This window comes from Camarhynchus parvulus, chromosome 1A (assembly GCF_901933205.1).
Source record: "Camarhynchus parvulus chromosome 1A, STF_HiC, whole genome shotgun sequence".
In the NCBI taxonomy this organism is placed as follows: Eukaryota; Metazoa; Chordata; class Aves; order Passeriformes; family Thraupidae; genus Camarhynchus; species Camarhynchus parvulus.
Genome location: NC_044586.1, coordinates 46,924,187 through 46,942,745, shown reverse-complemented (window position 1 = coordinate 46,942,745; position 18,559 = coordinate 46,924,187). Strand labels below are relative to the sequence as shown.

General features: G+C 37.1%; 1 protein-coding gene across 1 annotated transcript in view; it reads left to right on the top strand.

Annotated features, from left to right (window-relative positions):
- Positions 1 to 18,559, top strand: part of LOC115910011 (ankyrin repeat domain-containing protein 26-like) — a 47,486-nt gene that overhangs the window by 13,160 nt on the left and 15,767 nt on the right. Inside the window, 18 exon segments of the mRNA XM_030959781.1 lie at positions 386 to 515; positions 2,060 to 2,121; positions 3,234 to 3,345; positions 4,850 to 4,878; positions 4,979 to 5,045; positions 5,130 to 5,174; positions 7,273 to 7,355; positions 8,977 to 9,067; positions 9,070 to 9,959; positions 10,800 to 11,008; positions 11,573 to 11,722; positions 12,651 to 12,684; positions 12,838 to 12,976; positions 13,423 to 13,636; positions 13,929 to 14,112; positions 14,525 to 14,671; positions 15,821 to 16,774; positions 18,111 to 18,263. Coding sequence (XP_030815641.1) covers positions 386 to 515; positions 2,060 to 2,121; positions 3,234 to 3,345; positions 4,850 to 4,878; positions 4,979 to 5,045; positions 5,130 to 5,174; positions 7,273 to 7,355; positions 8,977 to 9,067; positions 9,070 to 9,959; positions 10,800 to 11,008; positions 11,573 to 11,722; positions 12,651 to 12,684; positions 12,838 to 12,976; positions 13,423 to 13,636; positions 13,929 to 14,112; positions 14,525 to 14,671; positions 15,821 to 16,774; positions 18,111 to 18,263 — 3,693 coding nt within the window.

Genomic DNA, 18,559 nt, shown 5'->3' with positions numbered 1-18,559 from the left:
TTCCTTGGAGTCAAAACAGTTTCTTTGCTATGGTATGGTAATACATTATAGTATGGAAAAAAAATAGGCAGTAGATTCTGGAATCGGTTAGATTTTTCTAAGTTCTGTGTTACAGCTTTTACCTGTGAAGTTTTACTACCATTTAGGAAAATTCATGGCGTGATAGCTGAAAGTGAGGAAACAAAAATAATTTTGTATAAGATCGAGAACAGGAAACTAATGATTTTTCATGGAGCAAAGTAGGAAAAAAAAAAGAAATATGCTCTGGAATGTTGGAACTTAAATGAAGCTGGAGTTAGACTGACATGAGGAATTGCTTATGGAGGAACAGCAAAGATGATGTTTGCTACTGTTCTTTTCAACTGTTTTGGTTGGTCTCTTTTAGGAAGAATCATCTGAATATGAAGAGAAGGAGGGTGCTGGCAAAAAGCTACAAATTGCAGTTTCTGAGGATGTGAAAAATTCTGTTTGTAATGATAGGCATGAAGTCCACAAAGTTTCAAAGGACAACTCTGGTGAGAGAAATGACTTTGTAAATCCTGACCCAAGTTCTTCCTCTACAAATATTAATGCATAGAAAATGAGCTAAAATGGTGATTGACTCCTACAATAGCAAAATTTTCTCTTTCCTGCGAGTCCCAGTGGGCATTGGCAGAGAAGGAAAGCAGATTGTGTTGCTTTTCATTCATTCTTAAAGAACTGAAATTGTAGCATTGGGTATGAAGCAATGCAATAAGAAGCAGGTGCCATTCTTGATTTGTTGCTATGTTCTTCCTGAAGTGATGTGAACAAAATGCACAGATAAGGAGAAGGAGGATTAGGATGTCTTGAGTGACAGCAGTATTCCCTTTTATCATGAGTACTGTCACACTGAATGGCTGTAATTGCTCTTGGCTGAAGCTAGGAAAGGATTTGAGTCAAGCTGAGAGAAAGCTGTTCCAGTGCCTCACCTCGTCTAGTTTTAAAATGTAGAAGGTCTCTCCAGCACCACATGTGTGTGCTTGAAAACATTACCAGCCTAGTCAGAGCACTTTGGTACTTACCTGACGTCTGACAGTAGGAAGACAAAGCACCATTCCCATTGTCTGTCTCCAGAGGGTAGCTTGTTGTAGCAGATGTTAGTTACTAGAGCATGTGTAGCTGCTTCTCAGATGCTGCACAGGGGGCACTGGCAGAACCTGCTAGCTGTAGTGTTGTGCCTGTACCTGCTCATCTGCCTATATGTGTTTCACTGTAAGCATGTATCTGGCATAGTGTAAGTAGTCAGAGTTCGGATTGGAGCCAGCAGTTTCCTCTTCTGGGGTGCGTACCCTCACAGGCATCCAGGTCCTTCCCCTTCTTTATGTGTATGTGTCCACACAATTGAATTCTGAATCGGTTTTTCCTGGTGGACTAGCTTAAAATAGAAATACAATCGTTAAATCTGGCTAGTAACCCCCTGGGGATGAACCTTAAAGTTGTAGGGAAGAGGTTTGAATTTTAACCCCCTCAAGACAGAAATGACTTTTTTGTGTTTGGGTTTGTGTTTGCGTTAAGTGTTTGAAGTGTGAGCCTCTGTTTTTAAATGGCAATGCTTAGGTGTCTAGCTTCTGGGAAGGAGCCAGGTAACAGCTTTGTCAGGGAAGATCTTTCCTAGTAGCACAACAAAGGGTGGATTGTTTCTTGGTGACTTTGTGCATGGTAGTGTGAGGAGGTTTTGGATAGTGTTTCTGTGGTATCCCTTGTACAGTGGAAAGCGATAGCAAATGCCAAATTTTGGAGCTGTAGGCTGGAGAGGCCTTAACTCTGTGTACAGCAGAACTGCAGGATACTGAAGTGTCTTCCTGAATGTTACCCAAGCATGTTGGATATTGCCTGTAGCTTTGTTAACTGTTGTGCATAGACATCTTCTGATAGAAAGGAAGCAAAAGGAGCTGGAAGTGTAAAGGAGATAACATGATGTGTCTGGGTGGGAAGAAACACTTGAATAAAACTTGCTTCTTAGTTTGTCCTCATCAATTGAACCTGCATCTGTGGATGTACAAACACTCAAGCAAATCGCTTCTTACCTTATTTGTAGATGCCCTTCCAACAGTGGGAGCAGAGCAGGAGGAAGATGCTGAATCTCCCTGGGATTCCGAGGTACTTTTTGTGAAGGACACAAGGGTTTCCACTGCAGGAAGTAGAAGTAAGATCTAGAATCACTTGAGAGCTTCCTTTTCACTTGGACACTACTGTTGATAAGGCTTATTTCCTCTTTTCTTCCTTTTGCTGTATGTTTGTAACTGGGGGCCCTTGAAATCATTCTGCTCTAGGCCAGCTGCTCAGTTAGGATTGGGATGAAGTTAGGTTGAGCTAATGGCTTGGGTCACAGCAACTGGCTGAGTTTGGTGTCTAGTATAGTCCTGAAACAGTGAAGTCCCTTGCTTCTTAAAATACTCTGACCTTTTCACAGAGGCTGGCAGGATTGTTGCTTTTTCACCATACAGCCCTGGTGTGCTGACCTGGTTAGCTGTTGCCCTTGGGGTCTACAAGCTAGACAGGTAGCTGCTTCTGAACAGATCCTCTCTACCTTTTGTAGGTGTACTCTGGCCCTCTTTAAAATCATGTTCAACAGAGGCACTGCACGTGATGGCCCTGTTTGCCTTTTTCATTCTTCCTGTCCATGGCAATCAGCAAAGTCTGTAGCTAAGTCCGTCTGGTTCTTCTTTTGAGAAAAAAGAACTCTTCCCATCCCCTTCTTAAAAATACAAGGCTCAAACATTGTTAGTTTCAAGGTAATTTTAAGCTCTGCCTTGCTAATCTCTGTTCAGTCCAAATGGCTCTTGGAATTGGGAGCAGCACTGTGTTCATTCACTCCTGCAGGATATATGTCTAGGGAATGTCAGTACCAGCTTGAATGTCATATACAAGTTCAGTACAAATGCTGGACCACTGCAGACATGTAGCTGTTAGTTCACAACCTGTATCTTGAGTTGCCATGTTAATTCTTGTTTGTGGTTGTCCAGTCTGTCAAGGTTTGTCAGCGTGGCAGAATAGTGGCGTGAAGTTTTTGCTTAAGATCTGAAAACAAACCCAATTGCTGTGATTTTCCAGTATACTGTGTTTTGATGGATTCTTGCCAAGGACCTTACAAAACATTTTTGTATGTAGAATACACTTGATACCGTGCTACATGAATTGGCTTAGCAGGAAATTTTGTATAGAAATGAATTGAAAATGCATTTGTACCAATTTTCATTCATGTGTTTTAGGTTACACAGGCGGATTCTGAAATGCCAAATAAGATACCGTGTGGTGTGCTGCTCCCAGCTGCAGAGAGACATGGAGCATGCTCCCAGTTTGTTTCAGGGGAAAGAGACAATGGTAACTTCCTGGTGGGCTTATGTTTGTCTGTAAGCATTTATAAGCTGAAGTAAACTTTTATCAGTGTCTGTCTTAGAAATGCTGTCAGAATGTGAGTGTGAACCATACCAATGAAATGCTTATTGTTTGAAAACTAATGTCAGTAATCACAGCACTTGCTGGCCAGTTTGTAAAGGAAATTCTTTGCCCTATTTGTGTTCTTGCAGTGAGTATCTAGTTTTTTTGATTCAGGTTCTTGTTTCATAGTGATGACAGTGTATGTCTATTAGGACTGACCATTCTTAGATGATAATGCAGCAGAAGACAGCTGTGATCTGGCTTAGCATTTTTGTTGGCCCTAGCTTAACCTTTGATAGCATTTTGATAGCTTTATGTTGTGCTTTGCCTAGGAGCTAAAGTAGGACTACAAGTACAGGGATTTTTGCTGAGGATTTCTGCCTGGAGTTTGTGACACTGTCTCTTGAGTGTCTTGAGCAAAACTTTAAAAGCTTCCAGGAGTTTCAAATGTAGTTGTTAACTATTTGTCACAGAATTCTGCTTAGACAAGAATCCTAGTAAGACAAGTTTAGGATCAGTGTGAAAAGATGGTAGAAGTTGGTTATGGTAATCTTTCTAAGGTTTTTCCACACTACTGGACCACCAGGTTTACTGAAATTGAATACTGTTTATTTTTTAATGCTGATTTGTTTTTTTTTAATCTAAAATATAAACAATTGTAGTTAAATATAAAATTCTTGCCGTGGAAGCCATTCTTAATAATTCTAAGTATTCTTTCATATACTTCTTTAGTGAGAGAACTCAAACCATAAGATGACTTAAGCAGAGGATTTGAGAAGTACAGGTGGAATTGTGTGGGTTTGGAAATTATTTAATGTTGGACAAAATTTTAAAAAAATATTCAGAACTATGTTATAAATGTAGATTAAAACCAGACAACATTTGTTTCTGTTGTTTCCCTGCAAGCTAAACCACAACAATCTGATCAACACTGCCTTGATTTTACCTTGTTAGACATATATGAGGTTTCTCTGTCTGCACCCATGCTTTCTTAGTCCCATCAATGGAAAAGAAAATGCTCCTCAGTATTAAGCACTTGTAGAATAATCACAGTCATAGTGCTGTTTTATGATCATTCATTGCAGCACACCGGCTTTGGCTTTTGAAATAATCCTTTTAGAAAGCAGGATTCAGCTCCTCAAAAGGACTAAATATTTTAATCTTGTTCTGTTAACAAGCATGACCTTACTGCTTCACCTATATTGTCCTAGGTCTGTGATAATAATTTTTTAAATCCAAGGTGTATGATGGGAAGTATGCATTGTTTTTTTCTTGTATACTAAGACACATGCTGCATGATGAGGTAAATGGAGTGTTCAGTATTGTACTCTTGATGAAATAATGCTTGTGACTAATACTTACTTGTAGAAACTACTGATGGTGAATGGAGTAAAATGTACCCACAATTTAAAAAAATAACATTTCCCAAAATATTTTTCACTTCCAGGCTTTTTGGAGAAACTCAACAATTCACAGGTAAGTATTTGTTCATGTTAGACTGACTACTTATTCTGCTTATTAAATAGTTTGTAGTTACTTTGAATTTGATGTTTTATCATTGAATTGTCTTTCATAGCTTAAGACTCCTATTTCTGCTTTGGAAATGAACAAAACTTCTCCTGAAAACAGGCAGCAGAAATCAGGTAATAATTTTCTTAAGTGGTTCTGGATTTAGCTTTATAATCTTTTAGGAGTATTTAATAAGGCATCTGTTTTATGTTTTGCAGATCTATTGCAGGAATTTGATTTAGAAGATGTTGAGGATATTGAAGGTATTCATGTTTGTCATGTTGTTTCATGGACAGGCACACTTTAATTGCAAATCTTTTTCTTAATTTTAAATCAGTGGTTCTAACAAGGTGTTCTGGAAGCAGAAGGACTACTGAAATAGGCACCTGTACATATGTTTGCTCCCTCCTACAGTCTACCCTTCCATGATGTTGGCTTCCTCCAGCATACGTGTTGTCATTCCCCTTTTTAGGCAGTCCTGAAGATGGAGGAACATTGATGCCCTGTGTCTTTCCTGTCTTTTCCCTTGTTCTCTGCCAGTTACACAGAAATTTCGAGATTGGTTAAACACTATGTGAAATAGGTCTTATGGGCTCCAAAGATCCTAAAATCTTACTTGAAGACTGAGGCTTCAAACTCAACATAGCTGCTGTTGAAAATTTCTCTGATGGGCAAGACTAAATGGGAGTTAGAGTTGCTTTTGATTACAGCAGTCTTGGGAGTGATAACTTAGGATACCCTCTGCAGTAATTTCTGTGGTGCTACCTACAAATGTTCCTTGACCACCAGTACATCTGTCTGGTTTTACTGCTGGCTGGAGCCTTCATCTGCACCAGCAAACAGCTTGGTATTGGGATATCTATAAGCAAGAGTAAAGTCTAAATCTCCTCTTGTTGAAAAACAAGAAAAAGGGAAAAATGCCTGTGTTCCTTGTAGAACATTATCCTTAGATAATCCCTAATTATTGCTGTTATTATTGTCTTTAGTATTTATCAGACTATCTGAAATACATCTGTCATCAAAAGATTATCATAGCAACCCTGTGAAAGAAGTGGTGTCAATCCACTAATGACTTTTGTGTAATGCCTTGTACTGAAATACCCAACAGTCAAATCTACAAAAAAATCTCAAATTTTACCCAGCAGTGAGGTGGGAGGAAAAGGTTGTTACTTCACACTGTGTAACTTGGGATCAAAATTGACCTCTGGAGACCTTTGACTGAGGAGTTCAGACATAAAGTTGTAACTCTGAGCTTGTATCAAATGTTAAGAGCCCGTCAAGGAATGAAGGCTTGCAAAAGTATTCACCTAAAGCAGAAAATGCCAAGAAGTGAGGTTGTGCCCTTTTGTATTTTTATGATGACACCTATGTATTTTTCTCAGTCTGGCTCATTTTTTTGTAGGAAGGATATTGTGTCCCTCTTTAGCAGTTAAACTTTGTGTATAGAAATGCTATGGTGTAGAATCCATGGCCTTTTGGAGCAAGAGAGGAGGTGCAGAGTGATACGAGTGATAAGACTCCATCTCTTGTTTTTAGATTCCCCAGTTGAGGTGCTTAGACTCATTTCTTTCTGAAAGCTTGTCGCTTGAAAGTGTACAATATGCCTTCCACAAGAACAATGGTAGTGGAGTGCTGCTTCTAGATTGTGTTTGGGATTATCTGGAGTGCAGTTCTCTGGTGTAACAGAGATTCAGGGTAGGCTGCCAGACTGGGTGAATACATCTGAGAAGTTTATGACCCGCCCATATTATATAGAAATTCTGAGAGGGAAGAGTGGAATCTGGCTTTCAACAGTATAAGCAAAGTGTTGAGATCCTGGATTGTTTCTCAGCATTACACAAGTCTGTCTTTCAGTTTTCCATTCTGCAACAGATAAGGTAGCAGTTTGAAATACTCAGTCCAGATCCATGTCTAGAGACAGATTTGTTTCATGCATAGAGTGAAGCTGGGGCCTTAAAATATTTCAAAGCTGTGGGGTTTTTTTCATGATTTTTTTGTGTACTGCACATATACACATAGGGGAATTACAGCTGCTGGAGCCATGTAACTATTTACTGTATGGCACACAGTGTTTCAAAGAGAAAGATTATGCACCTTTAAGAAACAGCATTGGTTAATTTGTGACCACTTGCAGCAATTTTCAGCAAATTTCCTTTAAATGCTCTGTAAGAAAGCAGTGTACACTGATACATCTTTAGTCTGTTTTATGGTAATTTTTGTCTCTAAGAGCTCACAAATTAAAGGCAATGCATTATTTTGTGTTAAGTTTTTTCTCACAAATATGATCCAAGATGCACTCTAAATGTTAGTAAGTAGTATTAGGTCATGCTGGTTATCAAAATAATAGTTTTCTCACTGTAGGTGAGTACTCAGGATCTACTTTTCATATGTCATCAGCAGCTGAAAAAGAAGATAAGGATGCCATTGAAAACTATGGAGCGTGGGTATGTAACACCAAAAGTTTTGAATTAGGAGCCTGAAACAGTAAATTGTATTATACTGTAAAGCAAAGAATTATATGTATATATATGTAAAGTGAAGGAAATTTACCAGTCAATGAGTAATTCTGGAGAATCCTACAGATAAAGGTTGTATAACACCTGAAGTAAAATGGAAAACAGTCTTCTTGTGATGGGGACAAATCCTTATTGTTATATTGGATACTTGCTGTTACACTAATTTGTTTCCAGCTTGTTTGCTTAGACTTTATTCAGTGTTTTTCCTTTTGCACAATGCTGAGAAACAGTGCAGTCAAATTCTTTTTTTTCCCTATCCAAAATGCACATTCAAGTAGAGAAAGAAATTTGTCTGTAAGTATGCTGATCTATTTGATTAAATATGCCTGGCCTTCCACTTTGTAACAGGAGAAGAAACAAAAAAAAAGTTAAATTTTGTGACCTCAATGCTTTCCCTGTCTCTGCAAAATATGTGCTTGTTTGGCCATGTTAGTAAGTGTTTGAAAAGGTTTTTTTCAGAGGGGGTTTTAGACAGGAATAAGGCAGACATCCTGTTTGTGTTGGGCCTGCAACAGGAGAGGGACAGGGCTGGACAGAGGGGTCTGGAGTCTTCTGTAGCACCTCAAGGGACAGTGGAACAAATCACTTCTACCCCACACCCAGCTATGATGACAGAGGACCATGCTTAATATTGACAGGCAGAGCATGGAACTTAGGCCTACTGGAAGTGGTGGTGGTTGGGCAGTGAACTTGGGGAATGGTGAGGCTGAGACAGATGGGAGCTGGCTGAGGTGCTCCTTCCCTGTCCTGAAAGCAGGAATTTTGGCAGAGAGAGAGAAGGGCCTGGCTAAGGAGAGAGGAGGTGAATGATTTTAGCCCCTTGGGACGGAGGTGCGGGCCTGCAGGGCAGGCACTAGGAAGCAATGGGGAAGGAGCATGTGAGAAGCAGCGTGTGGGGTCAGGGACAGGGGGTAGTTGTAAGTGAGGCATGGTACAGTTTTCACATAAGTTTGGGTTCCTGACTTTTGGGATGAGGGAGGGAATGGACAGGTTTCCCTCATAAATGCTTTTCTTTGGATCTTGGAATGAAATTTAACGTATCTGTGCCTTGGGTGAAGAAATAGGCCCAGTTCTCATGTTGTGGACAACAAAAACATCATTGTGTTCATTTACGCTGTATTAGCTTAGCTGGGAGGGGATTGTAAAATGCCAGACAGTATGGAGGAAGGAAGGTGAGAAAATATGGGCAGTTCCAAAGAAAAGTGGTATTAAAGCAGCAAACATGAAAAAATAAATTGCTTTCTAACAGAGGCTGCTGAATACAGAAAGCAGGCAGGCCTAAAGGTGAAAGTAACCCTAGACAACTCCAATCCTAGAAAAGCTGTTATCTCTAATAAGTCCTAGTAGCTAGTAAGTGCTTTATTTTTAAGAAAAAGGTGAGTCAGTGAACCTTTAATTTAGTATCCCTTGATTTATATTATAAAAATTGCTTTCAGAATATCTTGATGCTGTTATTTCTGTTACATGACAGGATGAGTTTGCAATGGAAATTACCTAGATTAACTTCCTTTTTCTTGGTAATCTTTTTGTCTGTGCCTGTTTACTTAAGGATAAATATATTTTAGAAACTGCCAACTTGATAGAAAAAACAGCACATGAAAATCAGACTGACAAAGCAGAAGTTTCACATCAGGAGGTCCTAAAAAAAATGAGGAATCGCACAGTGCTGACAAGGAGTTAAATCTAAAACCTTGGGAAGAAAGATACGAAAAAATGTGGGTTGAAAATGAGAAAAGGGAATTGAAAACAAATTTCAAAAACATTACAGCAGAGCTGAAGCAGTTGTTTGGTGAAAATGAAGCTGGGGAAACTGCTTCACTTGTGGAAGAAATACCAGAAGATGGCATTGGTGAAGAATTGAAGAGTTCTCACATTTTTTCGTTTCCTGTGACAGAATCAAGTAATAATTTAGAAAGCCAAGGTGAATTTGGGGATATTAAACTTACACCAGGTGGAAAAATACCCAAAATGGAAATTGTATTTCCAAGTCGTGGTGTTCTTCCTGATCAAAATAGCTTAAAGATAAATGTAGAAGATACCTGGAATACAGATGAAGAAGCTGGCATTAACAATGTACATAACAGAAAGGTGTCTCTGGCTAAAGGAGAGAAAAAGAAAATGCCCATTATGGAAACAGAAGAGAATGATAATGGAAATAGTAAAAATGCAGAGGAAGGTCCTGTTTACTCCCTGAGACATAGCTTAAAATCAAGTATTTTGGGTGACATTTCTAATATTCTTCCTCAAATAAGACCTGTTTGTGCAAGTGATGAAAGTGTACATTCTGTAACAGAAATGAAACTGAAAAAGTACTGTGGATTTAATGATGATGTTCCCAAGGACTGCTGTATCAGCAGCAATATAGGAGAAACTGAAAGTCTTTACATTAGTGCTCAGGAATCGTGTGACGTGCTGGAAAGAAATCTTGATGAAGAGCTAAAACGAGATATGGAAAGATTTAAGAGTAAGGTAGGAATGCTGCAAACAGTATTCCTGACTTTGGAGAAAGAGAAGGTACAGCTGCAAAAAGAGGTAGTTCACCTGCTACTCCTTATTCTTTAGTCTTTCTCCATATCAATGGTCCTGTTCACTTCAGCTATTCATCATTAAATGAAGATGCTTTGTGCAAATCAATTGTTGTTTGCATGAAAATACAATACTTATGAATAAATACAGCAGTGGAGAGTTGCCTTTTCCCCTTTTTCAGAAAACACAGAATGCACTATTGTTCCAGTTTAACAGTATGTGGCACTCGGTTCCAGTGTAAGTTATCACTTCATTGACATAAAAAGAAGTGCACACAATTAAATCAGTTTTGATTCTGAAATGAAGAATGAAAATAGCTTCTGAACAGGGTCTTGACTGGACTTCTCATTTGCTGTGATTTTCTGCATGGTGTGTCTTCATTGCCCTTCACTTAAATTCTTGTTTGCTGTGAGTGGAGTTGTTTCTACTTGTGGGTTTGGCATCTTTTTCCCTGCTACCCTGGTTACCCTCCACGGAGGAAGCAGTAACCAAGCACACTTCCATTTGATTTTTTTTAATTTCTGTTTTAATAACAAACATTGTGCAGTCCTTCTAACTCTTTAATCCATCGGTAATGCTTTTGCATTTTTGTTGTTTGTGGGTTAAGATACACTTGTTTTCTTTCTAAGGACCATGTTTCTGTTACATCACAGGATCATGAGTGGATTTGAAGTACTTTCAATAACAATACACTTTGTAATGTAATTTTTGTGGAAATACTTTTCTGTATTTTTTTTCATTTTGCACTTCTTCAGAGGTAAACCCTGAATTATTCAGTATTAGATATTGTGTTTCTCTTTTATGGAAAGACTGATTAATACTTGAAACTTAACTTTATTTTTGTAGGTTGAGAAGGAAAAAAACAAAGAAAGAAGTTTGAATACGCAGACAGTGGCAAAAGAGGAAAATGCTGATAAATTAAATACACCACCAGCAAACATTACTAATCAGCAAATGAGAGAAAAGCTTACACTGAAGAAGAATGACTCTTTGAAAATGGAGGACGAAAACACTACAGAAGAAAACGTCAACAAGAAATTTTCACCTGAGGAGAGGTCAGAAATTATTAAAATGACAATGAAAGTAGAAACTAAAGGCATGATCTCTAATTCATATTTGTGGGATTACTTAAGTATCTTTTAGGTTTTCTAATATTGTACTAGTTGAAGCAGTTTCTTTGATGCTGAAAGCAATACTGACCAGACCACTGCTTCACAAACATTTATGAAAAACACTTTTTTTTTTAGGAAGCAGGAAAAGATGTTACCAAATATTAAAAGTTTGAAGGAGGCATTGATATTTTTATGAAATCCTAAGCAGGAGGGGTTTTCTGTCTGTCCTTCAAAGGAATCTCTGCTCTTAATGCTTCCTCTAATGTGGATATAAGATACTGCCTGAATCTTGTTCAGGTTCCACATTCCCCCCTCATTCTTCGGGCAAGGTTTTTTAAATACTATACAATCCTTGGAGTTAAGTCTGTATTTTATCAGAGATATTTTTAATCTCAGTTGTTTCTGAGGTCTGACAGATCTGAGTTTCTGACATCATCTTATGTCTGTTTCAAAGAAATATTTTCTGTAAAGTTACTCAAGTGGTATTTTTTTTTCTGTTTAATGTAGCGAACTTTCCCTGAATCATGATGTTGCAAAGAATAATAAAGGACAAACTTCAAAGCAGAAGGCTAATCAGCAGATGAGCCCTGCCAGTGGGAATCATTTTCGAGTACCAGATGATAGCACTTCAAGTGAAACATCTCAAGAGGAAGGAAGGTACGCGAATATAAGAAAGGTTATGACTAAAACTTATTTAATGATAAAAATTGACCTAAGGCTAAAGGTAAGTTTTTTTGTAAACCTGATGTGCAGTTTTTATTCCTTCATGTGACAATATTACTTGATATCTTTTGTGTTCCAAAACACAACCTTTTTGCTTTATGTGCTTTGAACATCTTACCCAAGTTCATTATAAAGACAAATGTGCACAAGTGATAAAAAATTACCTGAAGGTCAGTGTATATGTAAACATATATTTTTTAAAAGGGAGAAGAGAGACTTATACAAGAACAAAGTTGCTATTTCATCACATGCATCTTAGGGTTTGAGTTTTTTTCTTTTTATTTTTTTTTCTTCATCTGTATATCCTCTTGACTTCTTGCCTACTCAGACTTAACTGTGAGGGGCAAAATGAGAAACAGAAGTTTTCAACAGGATATAAGCACTGTTGAGCAATAGCTAAAACACTGGTGTGTTGTCAATGCTGTTTTGGTCAGAAATGTAACACACAGTATTGTGTGGGCTGCTCTGAAGAAAATTAACTCCGCTCCAGTCAACCTAAGTACACTAGAGAATCCAAAAGTACAGTTCTTTGACCTTAAGGGAAAGAGTCTAAATACTGAAGGGGACAAAACCTGTAGTATTATACAGGGAATGCACATAACTATATTTGCATGTCTGTAGCTATATGATTCCTGTCTCTTTGAGTGAACAGTTATTTCAACTATTTGCTTAATATCTTGTAAAAAAAATAATCTTCCAATAAGGATGATAATTTTTTCCAGTATTCACCTACGTCTAAAAATACTCTTGTATTAAATTTGACTTTAATTCCCTACTGAAATTACATTTTCAGAACAACTTTAGCTGTTGTTCTTAATGCAAGATAAACATTCCAGAACTGAAATACATTTCTGTTTTCCAGACCTGCAGCAAAGACAGCGAATGAAAAGAACAAGGTACTGTAAAATTAGTTTCTTGATAAATAGTTTTATCAGCTTTTAATCACTCAGATGGGACCAATCAGATATGGACTGTGAATGAAAGAATGAGTCCTTCATGCATCTGTAATATTACATATTTGTATACAGAAAATACTGTATTGTTTGTAGGTCAGCATGCACATGGATGTAACTGACGACCTCGATTTAACTCACTCATCTGACACAACATCAGAGGACGTCAAGTTACCAACGTCCACCTACAAAGAGGCTGTGTTGCTCTTAGAACAGCTTACTGTGGATCATACAGGTATGTTCTAAAGTCACTTTTTCCTCAGATGTTACAAGTTTTTCTTTTGAAACATGGTTTTTTTGTGTGCATTCCTAGGTGTCTTGGTTCATTTATATTTAGGATAACACCTCCCCACCACCCCCTTCATCGCTGACATGTGTGTACAGAGCAGCTGTTTTTCCTATTTTTTGCCTTTGCCTGAGTGGTGGTTTTGTCTTCTCCTGAATATATTCTTATGAGGTGCCCCCAGCATGGCTGAAAGGCTCAGTTGTGCCCTGCAGTTGGTCCATTGTCTTGTGTCTGGAATGGTGCAACCCCTGGCCTCTTCTCTCAGAGAACTCCCACTTGCCTTCCTTCAGTCTTCCCACTACCAAAACTTTTATCACCTGCACCAAATCAAATAATTTACACATTAGAAAGTGTTTATGCATATGTGCAACTTTGTCTTCTCTATCTCAAAATAGGTTCTGCTATTTTACTGAAAATTCAAAACATACTTCTTAAATATGAACAAATAATAGAGCATGAAAAAAATCGGTATGCAGCGGTCTGGAGAGAAGTAAAAAAACTGGAAAGTGAAAAGGAGGAATCAAAATTAATAGCAGAAGAGACTCAAGATTTGAAATCCATATTGGCTCATCAAGAAGTGGAATGGAAAAGTGATATCCAAAGCCTTAAGTATGTAATCTTGTGTTGTGAAAATGTGTTACCTTGTAACAGTATATTTACCTAGATAAACTTACAAGTGATAAAACAGTCAATAGTTTATTTCCATATACTGTAAATGTGATACCATAGATAATGGAATGATGATAGAATTCTTTAAAAAGTTAAAAATTAGAGTAAAAATATAAAATCTGAAAATATTTAACATTTTTTATGGTTTGAGTTGTTTCTGCAAGTTCATAGTGTAGAATATCTAATTTTTATATTAGTGCTTTAGTTTCTCAACTATACTCTTAATTCCCAGGTTTACTTTGAAACAAGAAGAAGAAAAGAGGCTCAGACTAGAAACACTATATGAGAAAACAAAAGAAAAACTCAGAAGGAAAGAAGAGCAATATTGTAAAGAGATGGAGGAGAAACAGCAACTTGAGTTACAATCAAGGAATTTAGAAATGGAGTTAGTAACACTGAGAAAGCTCTTCAAACAGGTGTGTTAGATAATGACTTAAACACTTGTCTTCTTATTTTCTGCTTCTTTTTAATTGGTGTTGTATTCCAGTATGCCTAGAGAAGAGGTACTCTGTTCATGGAAGAGGCATTGGGTAACTATTGCCAGATTTTGTGAACAGCTGGTTTCCTAGTAGTGTGTTCCCCTTTTTTTTTTTTTTGTATTTCAAAGCCTAACTTTGAGTTATTTTTCAAAATTATTACAAAATAATAATTAAAATAACTAAATTATTCTGTATTTCTTCTTAATTTTCAGAAGAAAATTAAAATTTATAGATGGATTATTGTAACTCTGGAAAGCAAAAATATTTAAAAGAATAAAAGGGAGAGTGGAATGATATTGCTAGCTTTGATTTTTCTGAAGGTGCAAGTAATTTAATTGTATTATCGTAGGTTGAAGATGAGCGTGATGAAACACAGAGACAGCTCTCTCAGGAAAAGAGTGCCAGAGCCCTGCAAGAAGGCATTTTGAACAACCACCTTTGGAGACAGAAGGAACTAGAAGAAGAGACAAGAAGAACTATAGGAAAAAGTTCAGATGTAAGGAGATTTTTTTCTAATTAATTCAATTTCACCATGTTTGTTCTAAAGTTATAATAAAATTTATAAATTTTTTTCTGCTTCTTGATGGATTATTTACAGTGTGATTTTATTGTGCAAACACCTCTTCTGTTTTCCCTTACGTCTTTAAAAGTTTTGGGAAGCAGTATCAGTTCTGTATGTACAAGTAGAAAGCTAAAAGAAAACATTATTTATGCCATTTTTTAAACTGTCTTGTTTTTATTTCCTTGACATGTTATCACCACTTTTTAAGGTTTCTAGCAGTGAAACACCTAGCTACCTACATCCAGACTGGCCAGGAAGGAAGTTGACACTCTGTGTTCCCATTACTTGGGGTTTTTTTAATTATTTATTCCCTTATCAAGCTTGAAGTATGAAGTTCTGTTCCACCTCCACATATTAAAGTTTTATGAAGGAAAATCAGCAATAAAACTCTGAATACTAGTTAAAAGAATTGAAGGAGAATAAGCAACCATGGACACTTAAAAAAAAAAAGAAGTCTTGAAAAGTTTAATGTATTTACTAAGAATGTGAAATTCTTGGAAGAATTATTTGTTCTTGGCTGTACTGCCCAATAAATATAGAGCGAATATGTTTACATGGAAAATGATTTATATAATCAACAGGCACTATACAAAACTCTTGCATTCCAGGGATGGTTCAGCTGTATCGCAAACTTTCAGTAATGACAAAAATTGTCAAGAAGATATTTAAAAAGGAAAATACCCATTTTAGCCTGGTAAGCAGAGATTTTACCAGATCAGTAACACAGCTAAATTAATCTAAAAGGGAATATTTTAAAGGCATGCACACATAAGAAAGCACTGTTATTTTATAACCTTTATACCTGAAATATTTTAAATAATCTTATTATTTAGTTGCTGGTTTACAGAAAAAAAGACATTATGTATTTGGCTTGTTTATTTATGGATGTGTTACGCCTTCATTCTGTGCCTGCTTTGGACACATGCACTGGTTCATAGAGTAGCTTATGTCTTATCTGAAATTTCATTCTCATCTTTGCAGTCATGTTGCAGTGTTAGAAACATTAAAATGCAGTTTAATGCTGAAGTGGTTTTGTAGATTTATTTCCCACCTGGATATTTATTCATGTTCTCTGTCTTTCAGGAATCCGACACTGAGAGAGAAAAGGATCTGTTGTACAAAAATCAGTTACTGCAAGATGAGATTGCCATGCTAAGACTAGAACTTGATCAAATAAGACTTAGGCACCAGGAGGAAGAAGGAAAATATTTAGAGGAAAATGAGACCTTGAAAGAAAAAAATGAAGATCTCCAAAAAGAACTTAAGCTGAATGAGGAAGCCTTAACGCAAACAGTTTTTCAGTACAATGGACAACTGAACTTACTAAAGACAGAATCTGCAATGCTAACTTCCAAACTTGAGCAGACAAAAGAAAGCAAAGACAGACTAGAGACAGAAATTGAATCATTTCGTTCCCGCTTGAACACTACTGTTCAAGAACTTGAACGTCAGCAGTCATCAAGAAGCGATGTTGAGCGAACGTTGCAGAGAGAACGTGATGAATGGCTTCGCCTGCAAGACAAGCTCCATCATGACCTCTCAGATGTGCGAGAAACCAACAAGAGCTTGTCCCAGCAGCTGAGTAAAGCTGAAAGCAAAGCTAATAGTCTAGAAAATGAGCTTCACCAGTTAAGGCAAACGCTTAGAGAGAAAACACTGCTTTTAGAAATGACACAAAAAGAATTAAGTCAAACCCAGTGTCAGGCAAAGGAACATGATCATGCTCGACAGCTTGAAAAAGACCAAGTAAACAAACTTATAATAAAGCAGGAATCCATGCAGGAGCGATTAGCCCAGCTCCAGAGTGAAAACCTTTTGCTCCGTCAGCAACTGGAAGATCTGCAGAACAAGGGGATCATCAAAGAAAAAGTAGTTAATGATGTGCAAGATCGGTTTAATGATATTTTCAACAAACTCAGAGCTGATACCGAAAAGCAAGTTTACCTAGTGGAAGAGAGAAACAAGGAATTAAATGCCAAATGTATTGATTTAAGAGAACAAGTCTTCAAATATGAGACTGACAAAATAGAGAGAGAGGTAAAATACAGACTTACAGCAATTTAAAGTTTTCCAGTTCTTCTCTTTTCCTTAGTCCATTTTTTGCCCTACAGAATTGGTTTAGGTATTTGATGATTATTTCTTTTTAGCATTGCACTGGTGACGCAAGTAAGTGATGTAAAAGGAAGAATGATGTAATATATGACAGTTGAGAAATGAAAATGCAGCTGAGTGAATTGTGTGAGATGGACTTAATATATATTGAGTTCCTACAGAGGAAAAACATTGCTTCTCCCTAAGTTGCTATCAAAATTTAAGAGTATTTTAGTGTCCAGGTATTAATTTATGAATATTCTGGGGGCTCTGAGGAGTCTGCATCAATATCTGTGTTCCTAGGAGTAGGTAGGATATTCTGTGATAGACTGTTCTGGCCAATTTCAGGTAGAGTAATGACTTAAAAATTGCCTTACTCATTTTGTTTAATCTCCCTTACTTTCTAGAAAATAGGAGCTAATAAAAGTCAGTATTTAGACACACTGGTGTATGGTTTGTTGCCTTTAATGATTTAAACAGTGATTTAAAGTTACACTTCCTTCTTCCTAACAAGTCCAGAATCTTTGAGTGAGATAAATATAGGCATGTGTGAGATAACTTCTTTATTCTTCATTTATAAGTTACTGTAAGGTGTGTGTGGGGAGAGAACTCCAGCAATACTGTCAGTCATTTTAATCTGTGAATTGCTGTGTATTCTTCATACCAAAACAACAGGTTCCCTCTGAAAATACTAGATCTATCTAACTGTATGAACTGTCCAGGTTTTAGCAAACCTAATATGTCAGTATAAAGGCAGTTGTTATTCTAAAACATACTTATTAAGACGGCTGTAAGAGGATGTGGTTCAACATATTCTTAGAGTATTATCTTAAAAGAAATTTTAGATACAGGTATTCATTTAATTATATTTGTAAAATGTAGGAATAGAACAAAGAATGATGTGATATCAAGCCCTGCCTTTGGTCAACAAAATAGTATCTGCAGTCAGATTATGGCTCTTGCATCACAACAGATTTCTTTGGATTTTGTTAGTAAAATTCCCATTATTGCAGTGTGTGCTTATGCATGGTTTCAAGAAGAAAAATATCTGGATCTTTTATGTATTAGGAAACAAAAAAACCTCAGGAACAGGTGCTGACAGTTTTGGGGTCCCTCAGCTGAGAAGGTTGGAGAGGTGATTGTGCACATGCCTGCTGGTGACAGACAATTTCACTTGAGTTCAATCCAAAGACAAGTCTAACTCTATAATGAAATAAGACAAGGTAAAGGCATTTTTCATTTTCTTACAACTTTATTCATGCTCATTTAATTGTTTCATTAGGGCATGATCAGACAGCTGCAGCAGGAGCTTGCTGATGCTCTTAAAAAGCAATCTATGTCAGAAGCTTCACTCGAAGTTACTGCGCGCTACCGCAGTGACCTGGAGGAAGACAAGCTGCGCTTGCAAAAGGAATTGGAAAAGGCCAAAACCAAGGTACATAATGTCTGTAATTATATGAATAAATCTTAGGGTGGCTGTTAAAAGTAGGATTGGATGTCATCCTTAAACCTAAGGAAAAAATTAAACAGGATAGATTTAATGATGTGGGAATCAATTACATTATTTTATAAACTTGGTGTCCACATCTTTGACATGCGGACATTATGCCCTAACTTGGACAAAATTTTTTATTTGCGAAGGTGCTTTTCACCATAAATTTGTGTCTATATTTATGCCTTGTTACCTTTGGTTTAGCCAAGCAGATTGTCTGATTTCTGAAGAACGGTAGA